Source organism: Melanotaenia boesemani, chromosome 8, assembly GCF_017639745.1.
Source record: "Melanotaenia boesemani isolate fMelBoe1 chromosome 8, fMelBoe1.pri, whole genome shotgun sequence".
NCBI classification, from domain to species: Eukaryota; Metazoa; Chordata; class Actinopteri; order Atheriniformes; family Melanotaeniidae; genus Melanotaenia; species Melanotaenia boesemani.
Window position 1 is genome coordinate 5,998,952 of NC_055689.1, and position 21,810 is coordinate 6,020,761.

At 40.0% G+C, this 21,810-nt stretch overlaps 2 protein-coding genes across 3 annotated transcripts in view; one reads left to right on the forward strand and one right to left on the reverse strand.

Annotated features, from left to right (window-relative positions):
• gng12a (guanine nucleotide binding protein (G protein), gamma 12a) overlaps positions 1-15,269 on the forward strand; it is a 47,947-nt gene extending 32,678 nt beyond the window's left edge. For both annotated transcript variants that reach the window (XM_041991950.1, XM_041991949.1), the window contains 2 exons: positions 11,909-12,017; positions 12,744-15,269. In XM_041991950.1, the coding sequence (XP_041847884.1) occupies positions 11,925-12,017; positions 12,744-12,869 (219 nt within the window). In that variant the 5' untranslated portion in view covers positions 11,909-11,924 and the 3' untranslated portion in view covers positions 12,870-15,269. The remainder of the gene's footprint in view (positions 1-11,908; positions 12,018-12,743) is intronic.
• Positions 15,270-19,899: 4,630 nt separating this feature from the next.
• gadd45aa (growth arrest and DNA-damage-inducible, alpha, a) lies at positions 19,900-21,557 on the reverse strand. The gene is made up of 4 exons (XM_041993621.1): positions 21,338-21,557; positions 20,842-20,943; positions 20,526-20,751; positions 19,900-20,305 (listed from the first exon to the last, which is right to left on the reverse strand). The coding sequence occupies exons 1-4, from the start codon at positions 21,385-21,387 to the stop codon at positions 20,192-20,194; spliced, it is 492 nt and encodes a 163-aa protein (XP_041849555.1). The 5' UTR covers positions 21,388-21,557; the 3' UTR covers positions 19,900-20,191.
• Between the last annotated feature and the right edge of the window lie 253 nt (positions 21,558-21,810).

The window sequence follows — 21,810 nt, forward strand, 5'->3', positions numbered from 1 at the left end:
TCATGTTGAAGGACAGACGTTCACTTACTCAGTTCACTATCCCGTGTCTGTACCTTTATGTGATGTGACATTTTGCTAATTCCCGCAGTAAAACTTGTCTCTCATTTCATCTGAGCTTGAGACAAGGAATCATTCATGCTTTATTTGGACAGGAATGAGCCTGGAGTAATTGTGCATGAATTTAGGATTTAGAAATCCAGAGCAATGAGTCCAGTCTAGTCTGCTGTCTAGACACTGTGCATCTGTTCTGCAGCTTGTTTCAGTGTATTTTATTTTATTAATTCTTTTCATCCACGTAACTTACAAGATTGTGCAGTTTTTTAGATTCTACGAACCTGCAGAAAACTTTTTTTTGCTTGTTTTTATATGGTGGCACAGAAATAAAGTTCTCATTTTAAGCACCACATGTTTTATGTAAACATCTCTCCACCAACATTTTAACAGCCTTGCACTTTTCATGGAAATGTTTGTGTACACAGAAATAATAGATACCTCTCAGCTAATTGCAAGCATGCATTCTTGAGACGGTCATAAAGAGCTGTAGTCTCGTTGTACTGAGTGTGCAGCCAGTGGGCTGGGTGGGGTCCCGTCAGTGGGGCTTATCTCAGTGGCCATACCTTTGGCTCTGGGGATGCCACTGCAGCTCTGTCTCCTTTCCAAGGTATATTTAAAGCTTTGCATTTCAGCTTCTGTATGCTGTTGACTGAGCTGTAAGTACAGCTGATCAACCTGTAACTTAAGGTGGTAGAAAAAAGTTTTGTGATGTTAGAAGATGAAACCACAACAAATCATTTCAATACTTTTACACCTTAAAACTCCAAGACATCTTTTATTTTTAGTCCACGTATTTATTTTTTCATTCATTCATTCATTCATTCATTCTATTTTTATTTTCAGGACAGCCTAAGTTGTTTGCTTCTGAGGCAGAAATTACACAAGATTAATGTATCGATAGATCTGCACATCATTCTCTCAAGGTCGGGCTTACAAAAGAAGAATATTGGCATTGAAACAAACTCACAACATAAATATTTACATATTTTTTCTCCAGCTGTTCTTTTGCTCTTTACAGTTATTTCTGCTATTATTTACCTACTATTCTCACAAAACCAACTACAACTCTGCTCGTTTTTGGTACCACCGTGCATCAGAAATGTCTTCTTGGCTTTATTCCAGAGGAGCATTACTTTTCTTCTTTTCACACACACATAGAACTTTCTGCTCACTGGTTGATCTTTGGCTGCTCCTGATTGGACGTTACCGTCAATCTAAGCTCTCTGATTGGTGGAAAGTTTGACAGGAAGTGGCCTCATCATAATTTCCATGGAAAAAATAGAGGTCTCTTAGCAACATAGTACTGATATTGAATGAAATAAAATGTAATAATCATGTTATCATGGATCACTGATTGTGTATTTAACGTATAGAATGTCTGAATAAACACTACATTTTGTGGCTAGATTGTAAACTTCCTGGATGCAGTTACACACTACCTTTCCTGAGAAATCTTCGGCAATAAAAGCAATAATGCTGGGGGGCGCCAACTCTCTGGCAGTTTTAAGGGATAATTTGACCTATAAAATGAACAATTCAAGTGAAAAATAAACAAATCTCTTAGGCAAAAAAATATCAGAGAAAATAAAAACCACACAATAAACTGTTTGCTTAAGTGTGGAGTCTCTGACACTAAAACTTTGTTGAAGCAGCTTTTAATTGAATCCCAGCATTTACAGTAATAATACTTTTATTACCAGTCTAGGAAGTGAGGAGACCAGTTGCTGGAGTTTTAGGAGAGGAATGTTGTCCCATTCTGGTTTGATGCAGGATTCTAGCTGCTCTACAGTCCTGGACCTTGGTTGCTGGATTTCTGCTTCCATGATGCTCCAGATGTTGTGTATTGGTGGAAGGTCTGGACTGCAGGCAGGCCAGTTCAGCAGCTGGACTCTTCTCCTGTGAAGCCATGCTGCTGTGTATCATCACTAATATCCTGAATGGATTCGATTTGATTCACAGCAGCCTGTTTCGATTCAGTTTCGATTAAATCAAATTCAGTTTTGATTTATTTACAGGTAATTGTAACAGCACCTATTTTTCTTGAATGTGAAAGATCTAAATATTCTTAAACTTAAGAGCTTGATTAAAATGTTGACGTTAACAAAACCTACAAAGAAAATTTTATTCATTCCTAAAATAAATACAAACTATTTTTTATTTATTGTTATTAATTCAGAACGTTTTTTCTATTATATCATGTTTTTTTTCTCCACAATAATCAATTAATCCAACACCCAGCTGCTCACCTCCTTTCCCAGGGGCCACCTGGACATGTTCAGGTGGGGTGGGGAGGGTGGGGGTCTGGCTGCATCTGCTTCGGCTGCTCTCGTGTCTGTTCGGAACATGCATGATTTTTTTAGCAGAGCAGCTTGCTAATCGTCTGCCTGCGTTGATTATTTGACTAAAATGACAGTGAAATGAATAAAATCCAGAGTTTTCTTCAGAAATATGAGCTAATATGGGAGCAAAGTGAGCTAGCTTATATGGACAAAGTTTAGAAGAGATTTTTTAGAGCTACAGGGAAAGTCTCCAAGATCAACCAGTTGATCGTGATCAGCAGGTTGGCGACCACTGGTGTATATGCTAAGATCTCGCTGGGCCACGGTACGTCACGAGAAAGTGGGGTCTAACAAGTTTAAGGAATCAGTATTGGATTAATATAATTATCAGTTCAAATTGGTTAATCGATTTATTTTTAAAACCCAGCTCTAGAAGCCACGTTGTTGTGTTAAATGCAGTATGTGGTTATCCTTGTCTTGCTGAAATCTGTAAGGCCTTGTAGAGAAGAGATGTTGTGGATGGGAGCAGATGTTGTACTAAAACCTTATATACCTTTTCAGATGTGATAGTTGCCACTTTTAAAGATACTATTGAACTCTCCAAACTATACGGCATATTTCTAATTCCTGTTGAAACATTTTCAATATTTCCCAGTTTGTGCTGCAGCTAACTCGTGGTCTTTTATTCTTCATTGTGTCTGTTAGACCCAGTTCACAAAATCACTATAATATTTGCATTATCAACTGTTGCTGCTAAACAAAGCTAATTATTAGTTACTTCTGTAACTAATGGTAACTAATAGTGATGTAATTTGAGTAGCTGTTTTCTCATCTGTTAGCACACAGCATCTCTGTGCTGCCTCACCCCACTGGTTTATAAACACAAAGCCACTATACTCAGTAGCAGGACTGATGACTGAGTATTACTGAGGTTGATAAGCATGGCAGCGAGCTGAGAACAGCACAGTGTTTATAGTAAAGCAGGAGGGACGGCCCATCGGCTCTGGGGTAGGTTGTAGGTGCAGCAGGAGACGGTTTTTCATTCAGTTGGAAAAGTGCTGACTGGGAGCAGTGGGGTGAGAAGGCTACTTTTAGCTTTGCCTGCAGAGGGAAACTCCTGCTTGGAGAAGGAAGAGCATGCATGAGAGGGATAAAAGGGCTGTGTGTGTTTAGATACAGAAAGGAGAACTAGTAGTCTGGCTTGTGGTTGGAGCCAAGGTCTTTGAACTCTTTTGTTCAAAGGTGCAGACATCTGTCTGCTTTTCTACAATTCAGTTATTTATCAGCTGGTATATGAAGTCAGAAGCCAGGCTGCAGATGTCTCAGTGGTTTTTCTGCTTTTTAAATGAACACAAGAACTGATACAGGCTATTTAACATTAAAATAGAATTTTGCAGAGTTCATTGATTGTTTGTCTATAATAACATTTAAATACTGCAGATAACACAGTAAGCAAACACAATACATGCAGCTATTTTTCTTTTTAATACTGTTTCTCACTAAAATATATCAAAAAAGGAAAATGTTCTGTATGAATTAACATTAAACTGGTCTGACATGATGACAACAAAAATGATGAGTGCATGCATTGTGAAGAAATGTGATTAGCGTTATCAAAAGAGTTGGGTTTGGGTTCATGGACGTCTGAAGGGTTATAAGTTTGACAGGAAGTTAGTTCGTTAAGTCCGTCTATAATCGCTTGAAAAAATAAAATAGCACCAAGCCGCTGACAGTCGTCTCGCTGCCTTGTCATAAACTCCAGTGAGTTTTTTCAAAGTGTCAGGAACTGGCTGTCATGTGCATATGTTTGCTTTGGTTTTATCTTTTTATTCCTGTATGAATTTAATAAAGAGATAATAAGCTTTCTTTGTACCACACGTTTGTGTCTCGTCTTTATAATCCTCTAATCTGCGGTGGTCCAATGTGCACGTTTACTCCATGTTTACAAAGGTGTAATTACAACATTACACTAAAATCTACCTGCAGCCTTAATGATTGACCTAATGCATATGCCTTAAGAAAACTTGTGTAGTTGCCAGTAGGCCTGTCACGATAACAAATTTAGCTGTACGATAAATTTTCTCAGAAATTATCGCGATAAACGATAATATTGCGCAAAGCGCTAATGTGTCATTTTGAGACCATTCTCAACTAATATAATAATAATAATGCAAGTACACATTTTCAAAGATCAATAAACTAAATAAATAAAAGCGCCTTTTTCACATAAGCCGGGACGCCGGCCCAAAAGTAATGCAGCCCACTGGGAATCCTCCCAAACCTCTCGATTAGCCGGCATTGCTCTTAATGTGTATTTTGTCAAATACGCTAGTGTTAACCATTCCCGCTTCTTATCCGCCGATAGTAGTCGGAGGACACGGGGGAGATCCGTCCTCTCCAGGGCCGAAGTGGAGTTGGCTTCGGGGTTAACTCCCAATTACTCTCTTCTCTCGCCGCTCACGGCGTGGAGCACCATAAAAAAAAGGAAACAGCGGTTGTGCTGAGAAACGGCTTTATTATAACGCACCGTTATTGTTTTTCCTGACTGTTCTGCCTAACCGCTCCGTCTCTTCTCTTCACACCTTTTCTTCTTCTGCTACTCTCGTTCCTCATAAGCTCTTCTTCTCCTCCCTCTGCGCTCACGCTCACTCTCACGCGCACTGAGCTGCTGGATCGCACACACAAAGTTAGACACATCGCACAACACTAGTATATAGGCTGACTCTATTTGCGTAATGTGCCTGCGGATTACAGGGGTTATTACGGTAGACCAGGAAGTGGGGGCTTTGTACTGACGTCGTAAGCTAGATGTGTGTGTTCTGCTTACATGTGGGGAGCAGCGAAATGATAAAAGAGGAGGTGCTTGCATCTATTATTTCTCCATTCGACTTATTTACATATTTCAGCATGAGAATCGGAGGTTTAGCGCGAGAGCGTGAGAAGCCACTTAAATGCGCAAGTCTCACGGCCATTGCGTGTTGGCAGCCCTGCAAAACAAATGCGGCTTACCGGCTCGTGCTGCAACATGCTGCTGTCAAGTATGACACCAGAGAGATCACTCCGCAAGAAACCAGAGCGTTGAGTCGAAATACGCCATAGTGAAACCTATTGTCATACACAGTTTATGGTAAAGGGGGGACTAATAAAAATTATCGCGGCCGGCAAACTTATCGTGCTCTTATTTTCTTATCGTTCAATTAATTGACTTATTGCTTATCGCGACAGGCCTAGTTGCCAGGTGAATTTCTGATTGATCTCTAGCAATGAAATTCGGGAGGTGTTTTTCAAAGAATTTTGGAATTCTAGAGTTTCATCTATATCCAGTTTATATTGACTGTGTGAGAGGTTTTTGTTACGTTGGGATTAACTTCAAAATAGACTTGCGTTATAACCATGTTTTTACACCACCTGTTTTGAATTAAAGTGAAAAAAATTGCCTGTAATTTCCAATTTCTTTGCAGGAAAAGTTTGATAAAAATAACAATCACAAAATTGTCCCCCTTTTGCCCCTCCCCCACTGACCTCTGTCGTGACCCTTAACAACAAATTAACCTCCTCGTGTCATGGCTGCAAACAGGTGAAGTTTGATTTGTAGTTAGCAAGGACCTCTTTTAGTCAGATTGGTTTTCCAGGAGTGTCACAGACACTTAAATCTTTACATAAAAAAATTAAATAAACTCGTAAAAAGCCATAAAACTGATATTTTAAATCCTTGGTCATGGAAGGATAAAACCAGGATATCCATATTTCTTTCTGTTGGTAAGGGATCAAATATTATGTTTGATTCAATTCTAGTAGATTTATCTATTTCATTTAGTTTCCCAGAATAACAACTATGCGTCACGGCCCCAGTCAGAGAAGATACGAAATTTTCATAATTTCTGGTAAACCTCAGGATTGGAGGCCAAGTGTGCATGTGCATATATAGAGTTTAGCAAACAGCTGATCTGTCATTGTGCAGTTAACTAAACAGAAGGCTTTGGATGTGTAAAAAGCTTTATCCTTGCCAATCTCTTATCACCTCATGTCAGTCAAGAGTGAACTGCAGCCGGGAATACCTAAAGCCCTCAAGCAGTTTATTCCAGCAGTGCTAGGTTATCAGAAAAGTTGCTCCAGTGTAAAAAGCCTCAGATAGTCATTGAAAAGACCACACATAATGTACAGTTGACAGGACCAACTCTTCTTTCAGCTTTTAATGGATGCCTTTGCGTTTGTCGGCAGCTAATTTAAGAGTTTTCTTTGGGTCTGAGCCACCATGTAGTAACAGTTTGAGACTCGCACATGGGTTTTCATCTCTGAATGTTGGTGTTAATGGCATTGACTCATAATGGCTCCCTGTTCTTGGCACTTTGAACTCTGCACTAATGAATCGCATGTGTGCGGGTGGGTTGTGAGTGTAAGGTACAGCAGAGCGGTGGGCCTCGCTGCTCTGTGCAGTAGGTGGTCCTAGCTGCTGGTGTGTGTTGTGCTGTAAAGGGTGGTATTTCTTCTGATCCTTGGAGGGGTTTGTTTTCTATATGCACATGGTGGTGCTTAATGCCACACACTCGAGCTCAGTCATCGGTGCCCTCCCATAGAGCTTCGCTCAGACGGATGTTGACGGCAAAAGCTGGCATCACATCACAGAGACTGCACAGTCTGAAGAGACCAGGTTTGGATACTTTGCTTGCAATGCTGGTGAGACTTGAGGCTTACCTTTTCCTTCTACTCCACATTCTGGTTAAACTGGTTACTTTGGCACTAGGGATGTCACCATTATAGATTTTCTTGGTACAATCATTGGCAGAAATAATCATAATTATTATGAATTAATTAATTTTCTAACACTATAATTGTATAAAATCACATGAACACTTGTTATACATCTTAAACTTAATTTTTTTTCTATTCTTGGATGCCAACAGATATTATAGAAAACAAAAATAACAAAAAAAAAACAAAAAACATGAAGTCTCATTCCAACTAAACCCCCTCTTCTGTGTAGAGAATAAATAAGTCCTACATATGAACTCATGTACAAGGCATTGCACACTGAAAGAAGGTATCGAATTCACGCCAAGTTAATCATGTCGCTGTAAGTCCAACTGCAGTCAAACGGTTACAAAATTGGTGGTGAAACATATTGAATGTATTTCCTGCTTTTACTGCAACTTTTCAGTGTCATACTTTACAGGCTGGTGAGCCATCCACAATATCTTGGTCAATTTTTCCAAAACCAAAGAAATTTGTTTGTTTAGAAGGAATAGCTCTTCCTCTGCGGTACTGTCCCACTCCAACACACTTCTTCTGCAACTTACAAAGAACAAAAACTAAAGCAACATGTCGTGTTATGCAACTTCATTTTCGTTCCATAATCGTCTTTAGTTGAAGCAGAATAGTTGGATATTTATTCAGCCTTAAATTGCAGAAATCCTGGATGTTAACTGCACACTTTTCTATGAAAACACCCTCGTTTGACCCAACAGTCCGGGAAATCATTTGGGGTGTTAAAATACATAAATGATCAGTGATCAACGATCAAATAACATTGATGCAAAGTAGGGCTGCACGATTAATCGTTAAAAAATCTCGATCTCGATCCACACATACACGTGATCTCATTTCTAACAACAACGATTCTGAAGCATTTTTAATCACTGCTGCGTCACAAATAAACGTTTCGATTTTTTCCCCGAATTTTTTAAAGCGCCCTCAAACGCAGCACTACCGCTGCCTCCCCACCCCCTAACCAATGGTAAAGCGTTATTACTTCAGTGGAGCAAGCCCACCTGCAGTTAGCTGGTTTTTCAAAAAAGCGAGCGAGACGAGAGTAAAGCAAAGCGGAGTTCAGTCTGCAGCTGGGGGTTGAATGGATGACGAAGAGATACCAGGAGGTAGCGGCGACATTCACCCGCCCGCCCGAACCGAGCTAGTACCTGTGTATTCCTGCTACAAGCTCACCTTCTGAACGGCTGTTCAGTACAGGGGGAAACATTGTGACATGTCACCGCTCATCACTGAAGCCCCAACATGTTGACAGACTTGTATTTTTGGCCAAGAATCTTTAAGCCAATTCTGAAGTTATATTTTCATGGCCATGCATACGCTTTACGTTCTTAGAAATCTAACTGTTTAATTTATATATGATAAGGGGAATATGTTATCAGCCTCTCTCTTTTTTTTTACCTTTTGTGGAAATAGTCTTTCTTCCAAATGATAGAACTACAACTATGCATCTGCCAAAGAAATGCTCCAACAAAGCTCTCATGCAAACACAAGCTTTTTTTGAATATTTTTTTCAATAGATTGTTTTGTTTAAGTTTATTTGTGCAATAAATATTATGTGGACAAAAAAATCCTGACAGAATCGTGATCTCAATTTTAAGCAAAAAAATCGTGATTCACATTTTTCCCAGAATCGTGCAGCCCTAATGCAAAGTGAAAATATTGATCAAACATTGAGACATTTATGAGACGCAGAATTGTCTCCATTTGGTTTGTTAGCATAAAGGCTGAATAGTCTTGCTCTGTCCCTTACTCTCTTTTCCTCTCTTCTTCAATAATGTCCTGCATTTCATTGATGAATCAGCCACACTGCACATTAAAAACAGCATGTGTGTTGATATCCAGTTGCTAGCGTGTAACGTGGTGTGTAAAATGAAACTCAGCTGTAAAGTGATGCATCATTCTGGAAGAAAAAAATGTGAAGTGCGATTTCTCTGCTTCGGTATGCTGCAGGGCAACGACGACGCCAGGAATGTTTATTTTACACATCACTGGGCCATCAAAACCAACAAGGTACTAGACATTGGTTTTATTATTAATTCAAAACACCAGCAAACGTTCTTCATATTAGCTTTTCTACCTTAGACAAACCTAACTTCAGACCTACTGTAAGATTAGGCTACATGTACAGGTAGCGAAAAATCACACATTCTTTTTTGTCGACTCAAATTCTGCATCACAGCTTTTAGAACAGAGCTGCCATTATTATTTCATGTTTTAATATGATGTAGTTATTTAGTGGCACCTCTTTCCTTCCGTGTTGCTACCTTCTGTCCTTGCAGCTCCCTCCTCGCTTCCCTCTTCAGTTTCAAAACAAAGGTCATTCGGGCTGCTGTCGCGTTACCTTGTGCTGTATTCAATGTAGTTGGACACCCGAAATTGATGCTCATCAATGTCAGATTTTCCACAAGTATTATTCCTTGAATTTGATGCTGCCAGCTGGGGAGGCAGCAGGGTGGCAAGGCTTTGATTTCGGGCAAGGGTGCCCAAGTCCAGTCCTCAAGATCTACTGTCCTGAGTCAAATGAATGGCTTGTTACCAGGCGTCTACAGAGCTAAATGACATGTGGATGAGGGAATTGAGCCGTTTGATTCAGATGTATTGGAGAAGGGTTGCATCTAAAAGTTCCAGGATTGTAGATCTCGAGGACTGAACTTGGGCACCCCTGATTCAGGGTGTCAGTGGGCACCCTGTGCCACCTCAGTAGATCCGGCCATTGTGTCAATTGAACACAGTGTAAGTTTAACAGTAAATTTACAGTAAAATTGTGTAAGTACACAGAAAAAAAATTAGAGTACAGGTTACAATTGTTGTGGGCTTGACTCAAAACATCTGGGGCTGAAGCCCCGAGAAACTGGGCTGGCGACGCCACTGATAGGAGCATTTCAGCAGAACAGACGTCTGCTGTCAGACCAGCTGCTCAGAGTGTGATTTACAATCTGTTCAGATTTACATTAGCACTTCTGATCTATGATTAACAATCCAGTTTTCTTTTAATCATCCAGAAGCTCTAATGACTGTTAACTGCTCAGCCTTTAATTTGAGTCTGGGATTATTAGCCCTCCATGCTTTGCTGGGATCCTTTTCAAGGGAAAAGTTGGGGCTAATTTTCCCTGCGGTTCTGTTGGCATTAATTGTGTAATCTCATTCATTGTTGCATTTGAGCTGCACTTTATTGATCTTGTTTGTATATTTTAAAATTTATAAACCGCCCTGAGAGCAGGAAAATATGTCTGCAGAGAAATTGTGGAAGCAGGAGGAGTAGAAATTCAACTAATTGTTCTTTAGGTGAAACATCTTCCTACTGATTTCCGTTCAGTAAAGAAAGTCACAGAGCTCCTGGATAAAAATGACCGGCCCTGTCACTGAATACATTTTTTAACCCTGAAAGCTGACCTCTTAAGGCTTTTTTCAGAGTTGAACATCAGACATTATACTTGGAAAGAATCCTGTTTGCAGATGTTTTCTGTAACTGAAGCTCACATACTGAATGATGCAACTGACCAAAATGTGTCTATGCTGTCCATACATTTTAAACTTCAAATGTTTCCTCATGGTACATATCCCACTAACATGTTATAAATCAGACTTAACATGGATTCATTCCTTTATCTTTATATGGAAATGAAACTCTGTAATCAGGCGTTCCCTGAGAGAAAATGAAGAATTTCCTTTCCGTTTTTTTTTTTGTCTTATTCTACCCTTTGTCCCTGAAATGAAGAGCAAGCTAGTCTACCCATCAGACACTGTCTACAAGGAATGCATCCTACAGGGGAAACAGAGGGCAGACACAAGATTATTGAATAAACACGCTGTCCTTTCAGAAGTTCATGTATCTTATCTTATTGCTTTTATTTATTTTTACTTTGCTGAGGCTTAATTACACAATATTTTACACTTAGAAATAATGATGCACCAACATGTTAAAGTGTATTGTAATTATTCAGCTTCATGTTTATATTTACAAATCAAAGCAGCACAAAAGACATCTAGAATACTCTTAAGACATGAAATTAAATTAAATTAAATCAGGTAAAATACAAAATCATAATACCTGATAAAGTAGACATTGGGTTTATGGGTACTCATGGTTGAAGAAGGGCCCAGCTTGAGAGGCTCATTTCCACAATCTGTGAGACATTGTAAGATAATGACAGATTGGTGCAGCAAATTTTAAAAAATAATAATTTGTGTTAAGACAAAAAACAAAAATCCTGACTCTGCAATGATGTAGATTACACAACCAACTTCTTAGAAACTGTACCCAAAGCTTCCTGTTTTACCATGAAGAAGTAGTTTTGGTAAAAGCAAATGTGTGTCCCAAGGTTGCAGAACTGTTGCAGGAAGTGTTGTGTTTTCATGAGGGACGCAGACAAATGGCTGTAAAAGTAAGCATGTAAGCAGGAGAGTGATACTGGAGCCAGAGCTCCCACGTGGACTGTACGATGTGTCCAGGCTTGTTCCCATCCAGTCTGGTAATAATTAACAGGAAGTGGAAGCACAGCTCAGACACTCTGCTGTGCTTTACTCCCACACCTACATCAGACCCTTACAGATCATATCTTTATAACACTGAAATCTTTGTGTTGCCATAGTGTTTCTACTGTTTATATTCATCATTTAAACAAATGCCACATGCAGTAATACAGGACATGTTTAGAAAGCAGAGCATGTTTTACTTGCTGTTGTGAAGAAAACATGTCATCATTCTTTCACCTCACCACATCTTTCTTTGACATGTGAAACATGCTGCACGTTGTCACCTCATTCTTCACATTCTTACTCAAGCTATCCCTTGTTCTTCATTACAGCATTGCGTTGCCCAGGATGTCGTCAAAGCTTCACAGCTCCAACAACATAGCCCTCGCCCGGCGAACGGTGCAGCAGCTGAGAATAGAGGCGAGCATTGAGAGGATAAAGGTACAGTGGGACTATTCATCTTTATTGTATGTGGCTGCCATTGTTGAATTGAGTCTAGGTGGTCATATGTGTAGAGTTGAGCTCCTCCTCCTGCATTCACATGCGCTGAAGTTTTTGTTTCCATTTCAGCTAATTTTGTATTTCTTCCCAAGTGTAATTGCATTACACATCATAAATGGATCAACCTTCTAAATTTTAAGGCGCAAAGTGCAACTATAAGGGGACATTGGAGAAAAAAAGGGAACAATATTGATTTATTATGTGCACCAGAAAGTATGTGAGGGTCACGAGAAAGTACCGTGTGCTCATTCTTTTTTTTTTTTTTTTTGCATTCTGTTGTTATGATTCACAGATAATAATAATAATAATAATGATGGATTAGATTTATATAGCGCTTTTCAAGGCACCCAAAGCGCTTTACGTTTGTGTCCTGAGCCGGACCCACCGGTGGAAATGGGGCTGAAGTAATATTCTTGTAAAAGGAAAAATGTAAAGATTACAAGACAAAGATCAGGAAATGAATCTCAGCCATGTTTTAGTGAGCTACTGTTGTTTTCTAGTGTACTAACAAACCAGTTTGAATACTCTTCTGGTGAGAGTTTCAGAATTTGATCAAATTCAGAATTTCATCAGAAACTGAATGTGACATAAATTCAGACTTTATTCACCATTAAACTGACAGATTTTTCTGTGTTGGTGTTCATGTGTGATCCATTGTTTCCACAGGTATCCAAAGCCTCTGCAGACCTCATGAACTTCTGCAGTGAACATGCCAGAAACGATCCTCTCCTTATGGGCATTCCTGCTTCAGACAATCCCTTCAAGGAAAAAAAACCCTGCACTATATTGTAGTTGATGCCATGTGGCCTTAATGTGTTTTTGTTTTCCTTTTTTTCTCATTAATGTTGCTGTATTCTTTGTGATGGGATGAGTGAGGGATGGACTGATCATATCATTACCACGTTACCAATTCAAACCATCTTTTTCTAAAAAGCAGTGATTTACACGAAGTGCATTGTCCATCATTCACAGAATCCACTGACCTGCTGCTGTTCAGCCTAAATGCTGACCACTAGCACAACTTGGCATTGCTCAGTCCTTCATCTGTCTACAGTCTCATCTTCACCGGGCAGCGACTGTTATTTGTCTCTCTGGTTTGCCTTAAACAGATACAAACAACCAAAGTTTTCCTCCTGTCTTTTAACAGTATGGTGAATATCAGCAGCAGGTCAGCTGATGTATTATTGATTTTGGTGCCTGGTGTTGAATGAAACGCCAAGTCAAAGTATTTTACAACTTATCTCAGCTGCAGCCGCTTCGACTGGCCAACGACGATCCGCATCCTGTCCAGTTTGCTGAGTTTCTGTATGGAATTTGCAGTATGAATTTTTACACTCGTCTTTAGCTGATTTTAAAGATCCTTCTTGTTGAGACCATCAGTATAATCGCCTCTCAGAATTCAAGCAGACAGCCTGCAAAATGAATTAAACCTAAATGAGAGCGGTTCAGTTCTTTGTTGACATTGTGTAATGAAATGGGACCAAGCCAGCATTAAAACATCTAAATTGGAAGATTTTAGAGCTTAACTCTCCGTGGTACCTTTCTTTTCTGGTGCAGACTACCATATGGAGCTTATGTTTTGTGGAACATAAGTTTTTTAACTTGTTTCTCTGTATTTCAAAGTGTAACAACAGGAACAAGTACAAACCCAGACTTCAAGTATGGATTAATTCTGCAAGTCTGAGCATTTAAATAAATTTTACAAGTCTTAAAATAAAAAAATAAAGCAAATACAAGTCTTAAAGACCCACTCTGTAACTATTCAAAACTCTGTGTTCTGACTTGTTTGATAGCACAGTGACATCTATTATGAGCATTTCTCGAGCTGTCGCTGTCCAGCAGCGTCCTGTGGCTGAGTAACGCAACTTTTTCATCCGGGACGCTGCAGCCGAGGAAGGAAGAGGGGAAAAAATGAGGAAGGGACAGAGCAAGAGATAAGACAAGAGTCAAGACTTTTACTGGCTGGAGAGAACTCACAATCCAATCACAGAAAGCTGGCCAAAGCCAGTGCAACCATCATATCCCCCTAAAGGTGAGTCACTTTATGGATAAATAAAACATTTAGGAACCCTTAGCAGAATTAGCTGATATTAGAGATGTGATTTCCATGTCCAGAAAGAAACGTTTGAGTTTTCATCAACAGACTTATCTTTAGGGAACTGTGGCAGTCATACGGGCCTTGGTCAGACGGCCATAGCGGTACTTTCCTACATGACGTAAAGTCTGCTTGTGGACACACAGAATCTAAGCATCTGATTGGTTCTTCAGGTGTGTGAAATGTGTAACAAATATTTAGTACTCGTAAAACGAACTTGTATTTTCAGACTTGTAAAATAAATCTGCACATGTAGATTTAATTTGTACCTGTACTTGTTACAGTTTCACATATGGAGATAGACGTTGCAGAACTTCAATCCCCATCGTATCGCCATAACAACACCGAGCCTCAGTTCAGTCACAACAAATGTCTTAATTGAGAAAATGTGCTGGTCAAATCTTCAGGTTTTGTAGGTACTAGTGCAAACCACTCTCCCAAGACTCTTCACTTCTTCAGTTTTACTTTCTTCATGTAGTGTTTGTGTGTGGGGGGGTTGTTTGTGTGTGTGGGGGGGTGCTTCAGTCTGATGTCCACTTGTTGTGATTTGCTGCAGAAAAATGCGGAGAATTAATTGGATGGATAAAAACTGTCTTTACTTTAAAGCTTTACTAATGTTTGCCTCGTATCATGAAGAACACAAAGTATTTCTTTACAATAAATTAAGTTTTTATCTGAGGGATCAGTGTGTTTGGTAATGATAAAAACCATAGTGTGCCATCTCGTTTTACTCAACTGGTGCTCGGCTTTTCAGAAGTTTTCATATCGCCACCTAATCCAAAGGACACGTTCAAGGCCTTCAAACCGGTTTATTGTTAGCTGTTGTTAAATATTTTTTTCTTCTATGAGTTCTTATTAATTGTCTCTCACTTTTTCTCGCAATAAATAGATCCTGTATGTCTCCCCAGGAACAAACCTGAGAATGCCACTGCCAAGTGATGTTTGTCCATTTACAGCAACTCTGTAATAGCCTTATTGTACCACTGATAGATAAATTTAACTGTCCAAATCTGCATTTTGATAAATGTCTTTATTAATATACTGACCTTTGTATCAAGATATAACTAAGATTAATAAAGTGAAGCATTCCTACGGTACAACATTGTTCATTTGTTATTTCGAACCCATAAGCTGCAGCACAGTTAGGCCAAGAAATATCTGGTCAATAACAGTTTTCATGATTTGGGTGCTGCGTGCAGGTACATTGGATTTGAAATGAAACAACTGAGATGTGACTCAAGTGCAGACTTCAGGTTTAATTCAAGGAGCTGAACAAAAATATCCTGTCATTGTTCATCTGTACTGTCACGTGACATCCAATCAACTTTGCTGAATGTGAGCAGAAAGTATAACTTCAGATTTCATCCGGCTGCTTCTGCCTGCTGTCACATCATCACTGAACGACTGACCAAGAGCTGATGGAGGCCATGCATGCCCATACCATCTAACTGCTTCCACCGTGTTTTACAGAAGATGCTGTATACGTTAGATCACGAGCTGTTCCAAGCCTTCTCCATACTTCCTTCTTCCCATAATTTTCTTTTCTTGAGGCCTGTTAAATGGTTTCTCCTTGTGGTGAACCTTCCATGAAGTATTTTCTTTATGGTATATATATATATATGAGTATACACATAATGGAGGATGATTGCGGCTACACACCCTGATATTTACACAACATAAAAAGCAGACTTTGGCCTGTTGTGATTACAAGGCATCTGAGCCCATTTCCTCTCATTAGTCATGTATGTTTTATCTAACTTGGGAGAGGGGCGGTATCATGTATCTCGCCAAGGCTGTCACAAAGCAGAGAACGCTTAAGTTAAATATAGAAATAACCAAACCCTGATTTCTGTTCTTGTGTCAAGAGAGAATAGAGAAACTATTTCTGGAAAGAGCTAAGCCTGAAAGTTTCCGTTTGGGTCTCTCTGACCTCGTTTCTGACCATCTGGTTGATTCACAATTCGTTAAATGTTTCTTCTGCACACAATGGTGTATCTCACATAGGAATATAGTATCGTCACATATTGTGAAAGCTGCAGGAATTCTATGCTGGATGTGATGGTTCTCACACAGCAGGAGGAAAGAGTTGAAATGACAGTGTTGCCTGTTATCTATTGTCTAAATTGTCATTGACAGCAGGATCAAATGTCGCTGCAGGACAACCCAGGTGTATGGCTGTTGTGTCAACAGAAAAACTCTAAAAATAGTGCAGAGTGAAACTGATCATAATGGGGGGAGTAAAAAGCAAAAGCACTCAATGTTCTTGTACACATGCAATGCATGACGGTCATTGAAGCACTCTGTCACTGAGTCTGTGCCCCACTGTGAAAATCTCTCCATGCAGTTACAGTGTCAGTGTGTTGGAATGTGCTGATGTGGGGGAGAGGAAGGAGAGGGTGAAGATGAGGGGTAGGGCTAATGGAGTAGGCTGCAGCGACACTGCTGTCTCTCTGACAGGCCTGGCTGCATTTTTATCACAGTTCTTCCAACCGTCCCACAGTCCTCACAAAATATGTCCCGATTGTAAAATCTCATGCTGGGCAGATTTATACCCACTGTCCACCTTATCAGGTCCACCTTATCAGGTCCACCTTCTAGTCCCGGGCTGGACCCTCTTTTTCCTGTAGAACTGCCTTAAATCTTGGTGTCATAGATTCAACAAGGTGTTTGAGTATAAACTCAAATCTACCAAATGCGTGAAGAATTATAAGGATGTAACCCTTTAAATACAAACACATACACATACAATGTGTGATGCTATCACGTCAGTATGGAGAAAAATCTCAAACAGCATTTGCTCTCCTGTAAAGGCCCATTTCTGCTCTTTTGAACGACTCTTTTAAATGAAGGATGTGAACCGATTCGCAGCTCTGAGCCGTTCATTTGTGAGCCATTCTTTTTATATAGAAATTTGTCACTGTCTTCATCAAATCAAATCAAACTTTATTTATAAAGCGCTTTTCATGCCATAGGCAACACAAAGTGCTTTACATGATTAAAAACATTTATGCATATCTCAGTTCATGCATATTAAAAAAATAAATAAAACAAGCCTTTACATACATCAAAGTAGAATTACATAAGAAATAAAACACTCAATGAAATCTTTCACACAGTCGCACGCACACACATGTACACCCCTCTGAGTGAATGAATAAATAAATAAATAAGAAGTAGTACAGTTGAGTAAAATGAAAATAAAACAAATAACATTTGTGACATTATACAAGTCTGATGTCCAACACTCTCCATTCATGTGAAGCATCTATGGGCAGAGAGAATTGTTTGGAAACAAATGCTGTGAGTTCTATCCAAAACATTTACTAGAATTTGCACTGACTGCTCAGGTTTATCCTTTTTTTATCAATATTTTTAGAAACTTATGCATAATGCAGCCAATGATCCTTGGTCTACTCTCTCTCCAAACCTACAGACATCTCCCTGTAACCTCACAGGAAAGCAGAGGTGACTTTCCAACGCTTGCATCAGTCTTTCGGTTCTCCAGTCTTAAAATAACTCTTTGTCTCATACCATAACAATGCCACATCACACCGGTCAGACAACACACAACCTTTCACACAGTACCAACTGAAACCACCTACTCCAGTACACAAAGTACCCATGACTTGTCCTTTTAAGAGTATTCAAATTATTTCAGCATGCCAGGACAGACCAGACTGTTTTTGGCCTGCTGTTTGTGTGTAATGCTTTGGCATTAAAGGCTTCACAGGTCCCAGCTGTGTGCAGTGCAAGCATGCATGCTGGCCTTCAGTTCTATTCAGAATCCTGCAGCGACTTCAGCGGGGATTTATGCAGTTTAAGCCCTTAGTTGTGATGTGTCGTAAATAGATGAGCTGGCTCCAAGAAGTGAATGAAAAGAGTCGACTCCTGTCTGGAGGAGTTAAATCTTCAAAGTGAGAGTTTATTTTACCAAATTCTTAGAAGATGGATGTGTAGTGGTAGAGACCAAGTACACATTAACTACGTTCACATGGAAAAATATTTCCTCAATCCAATTTAAATCCATCTGATCAGAGATTCAAATTGACATGTTTGCAATGACGCTGGATAAAGTGATCACATCAGTGAGTTTTCATAATGGAATCATTTAATGTGATCATAACACTTTTGACATGTGCCATGTGTAATGTTTCGGAAGAAGAAGCTCTCAAATCATTGTTTCGAGCCTTTCGATAATTATTCTTAACTCTTTCCGTTTTCAGTAAAAATGTCTCCACCACAGTCCAGGTCTGTTTTTTGTTCTTATATTATTCTTATATCTTCATATTCAGAGTAAGTCTGGTTACAGGATAGTTTTCTCCATATTTTCATGCTTTCAAGATTTCAGAGTTGGCTATTGCCACCCCAGCCCCCCCTCTAGCGCCACCTCTGATTTTTAGTTAACTGTATTTATTGTCATACTATATTATGTTTGCAGTGAAGGCCTTTGGGTAATGTAGTGAAAAGGATGATCAACTTTAGTTACCACTAAAGAGACACAGACACTGAATCAGGACTTAGGGGGATACTCTGCATCCATGCATCCATCCAGTATCCTGTTTGTGGCTTTTTAGTTTATACCTACAACACTAACAGCTTCAAATAGCGACAGGTACAATGAAAATAAATAACGCCATGCTGAATCCTCTTTCCACCCACCAGATTTTATAAAACACCCAGTATCAACCATTGTCACATGATATCTGTCACACTCTGAAATGTATCGTGCAACTTGAGGACATCCGTCCGCCCCCTCTTCTCGTGATCATTACTCTGCATTTTCATAGGGGTTGCCTGAATTACATCAACCAAGTGACATCATCTGCATTCAGCTCTTGGAAAATCACCTGCTTGTGAAACCACGTGACACAGCTAGAAGAGGAAAGGAGCAGGGGAGTGGCATAAGCAGCTTACAGCGGCTTACACAACCCACCGAAGGCCAACACTCCTACACCTGACGTTACATAAAATTTACATGCATCAGGTGATTCATCATAATTCAGTCTTGAATTGTGCAACTTTTTCCAGGATGCTGATGCAAATGCAAACTATAAAAGGAGTCTAACAAATTGCAGCATATTGGTGAAAAGCGAAGCTGTTTGGATGAATGCACATGGTCCTGCTGACCGAGGCAGAAGCCTGTGCAGGGAAAGCGTTGTGAGGGTATTGTTCTCTTTTTGCTCAGCAATGGCACCGAGGCCACAGCGGCCAAAATGACCCCCGTGATCTGCACGTGACGCCTCTTTTTCTTTTTTTGAACAGCATTCAGTTCAAATTTCACTACTTACAAAAAGAAACTCAAAAGTTCTTGTTTTCAAAAAATATTTTTATTCATAGCAATACATGTGCATTTTGCATTCAGATCTTACAAATAGTCTGGTAAAAATAAAATAGTAACATAAATACACTTAAATATAATTAGAAATAACTTAATATTGTAACAAAAGAACTATTTTACTTGTTGCAAAAACCAGCTGGTATATGAAACACTAAACACACAGAATGTCTTCATGTGTCTTCATTCCCTTTTTAAATTACAACATGAACATTTTGTGAATCAAATAAGTGAAACTTCAACAGGTCCAGTGTTTCAACAAGTGCTTTGTTTCTGCAGAGAGAGAGGCCGAGGCCTTGGTCCATTCAACAGCTCCGCGTTCTGGCTTCTCCCATCTTCTCCCGATTCGCTGCAGAGGCTTTACTGAACAAATACATGACATCCTTTTTTTCCATCTCCAATCCATTACGGCGCAAGCTCATCTCATCACAGATGCAAAAGCTGACAGACGCAGCTCCAAACAGCCCCATCCAAAGTGGAAACTTTAACCCCCTGCTTTTTTTCTTTTAAATACATCCAATGCTGACAGCAGGGTTTTTCTTCCTGCTTTTTTTTCTCCCGCCCCACAATGAGCAGTGCTTCAGAATTTGATCCCTGGGAGGTAATATGTGTCCATCTGGGTTCACACCACTCGTCCTGTGCAGATTAAATTCCTTTCTGGACAGGTTTATGCAGCTGGAATGTTCATCGCTCAGGCAGATTGATGATGGGGACCCACTGGTCCAAGCAGCGGCTCTCCCTGCAGAATCGGCTGAGTTTGCTTAAAGCAGGGTCCTTCCAGGAGGTGGAATGTGGGCTCTGAAAACATAAAAGAAAAAATACATGAGTTACAATGCATTTTAGTCAGGCTCCTTGTCTAGCAAGTCATCAAAAGTCATATGAGGGAAGAGTTATGTGCCTGATTATCAAATGCACAAGAACAAGTATGGACAAGTTCTCCTCAGATGCAGTTTCGTCATGCACACACCAAAACGTGAGAGAGTGAGAGACAACATGCATCAAATGTAGGGTTACTTACAGTAACAAGAACACAGTGTAGATCCATAGGTTCTCCCCCAGCCTGCTTCCCACCTCCTCCTCCGGTCAGGATCTCTGCCAGGCGCCTGGTGTTGTTGACTCGCAGGATGTTGATGTCATTCTCGCAACAGAAAGCTTGAATGAGCGTAAAATGGATCTGCAGGGCCACGTCTTTAACGTCGTCGTCGTCGGTTGCCAGGATACATAAAACCACATTATCGGGGTCTCTGTTGGAGAAGAAAAGAAAAAATAAGACGCTGTCTGCGCGTTTAGCAAACGTTTATAAACATGTCGGGGTTACTGTAACAGAAACTTACACGTTGAGAGATTTAGCAGCCTCGTAGACACCGACTGTAATGCAGCCCTGTAGCAAAGCTGAGGTCAAAACTTCTTCCAAAGCTTTCGCCACTGTATCCATTCTGCAACACAAAGTTCATGTTAGCCTTCGCGTTCTGACGTTAGCTCGCCGGTGTCATGCTAACCACCGCTGTCTTTTCATAGATTTGACAGATGCGCAAGAGAAAGTTTCGCCTCGTAAAAAAAACAAAAACAAATTCGGCTCTTACATGACAGACAGTCTGAAAGGGCTTTAAACCGGAAAGTAAAAAGGTGAAGCTGAAAATGTTTCGTCTAAATGTAATTATTTCACTTAAAGCTGACCTGCCGCGATGTTACCTAGTCACCGACAAAGTGGTCGCGCGACCGTCTAAACAGCATTTAAGCATGAAAAAGAGGTTCACAAATCAGAATGCATCAAATCAAGACGTGCAAAGTCGTCGCAAACAAACTGTGTCAATAATCCAGACTATTTACCTTTCCTGCGAATAATCTCCACTTAGTTCCTCAAAAGTCATGTTGTACATTAAATCCCAATTCGCGTTTGTGCAAAGAAAAAAAACTCCCCACTGACGAGTTTTCCTGGTATCTTCTGGACTTGACACACTTCTTTTCTTTTTATCTGTACTCGACAGTGCTGCAACTGAGAGATAAATCTGGTAACTCTACATTAAAACAGTCCAGGACAATACGAGAAGAGGAGTAGATTTGCATAGCAGCGGCCATTGGTCGCATGTAAATGAATGTAGGGAGGGATTGGACGAGCTAATGGCAGCAGGCGGGTCCGTCTCCAGCAGCGTTGCTACGTTGGCTGCAGATGTTTGTTGGGTCCCCCTGACAAATGCACAAAGATCTTTTTTCTTCCCTTGCAGGAGCTCTCAGGGTGTCTCTGGTTGTGTTCAGATAAGCTGCACAGCTGTTCTGGTAACTTTAACACAAGAATCCCCTCA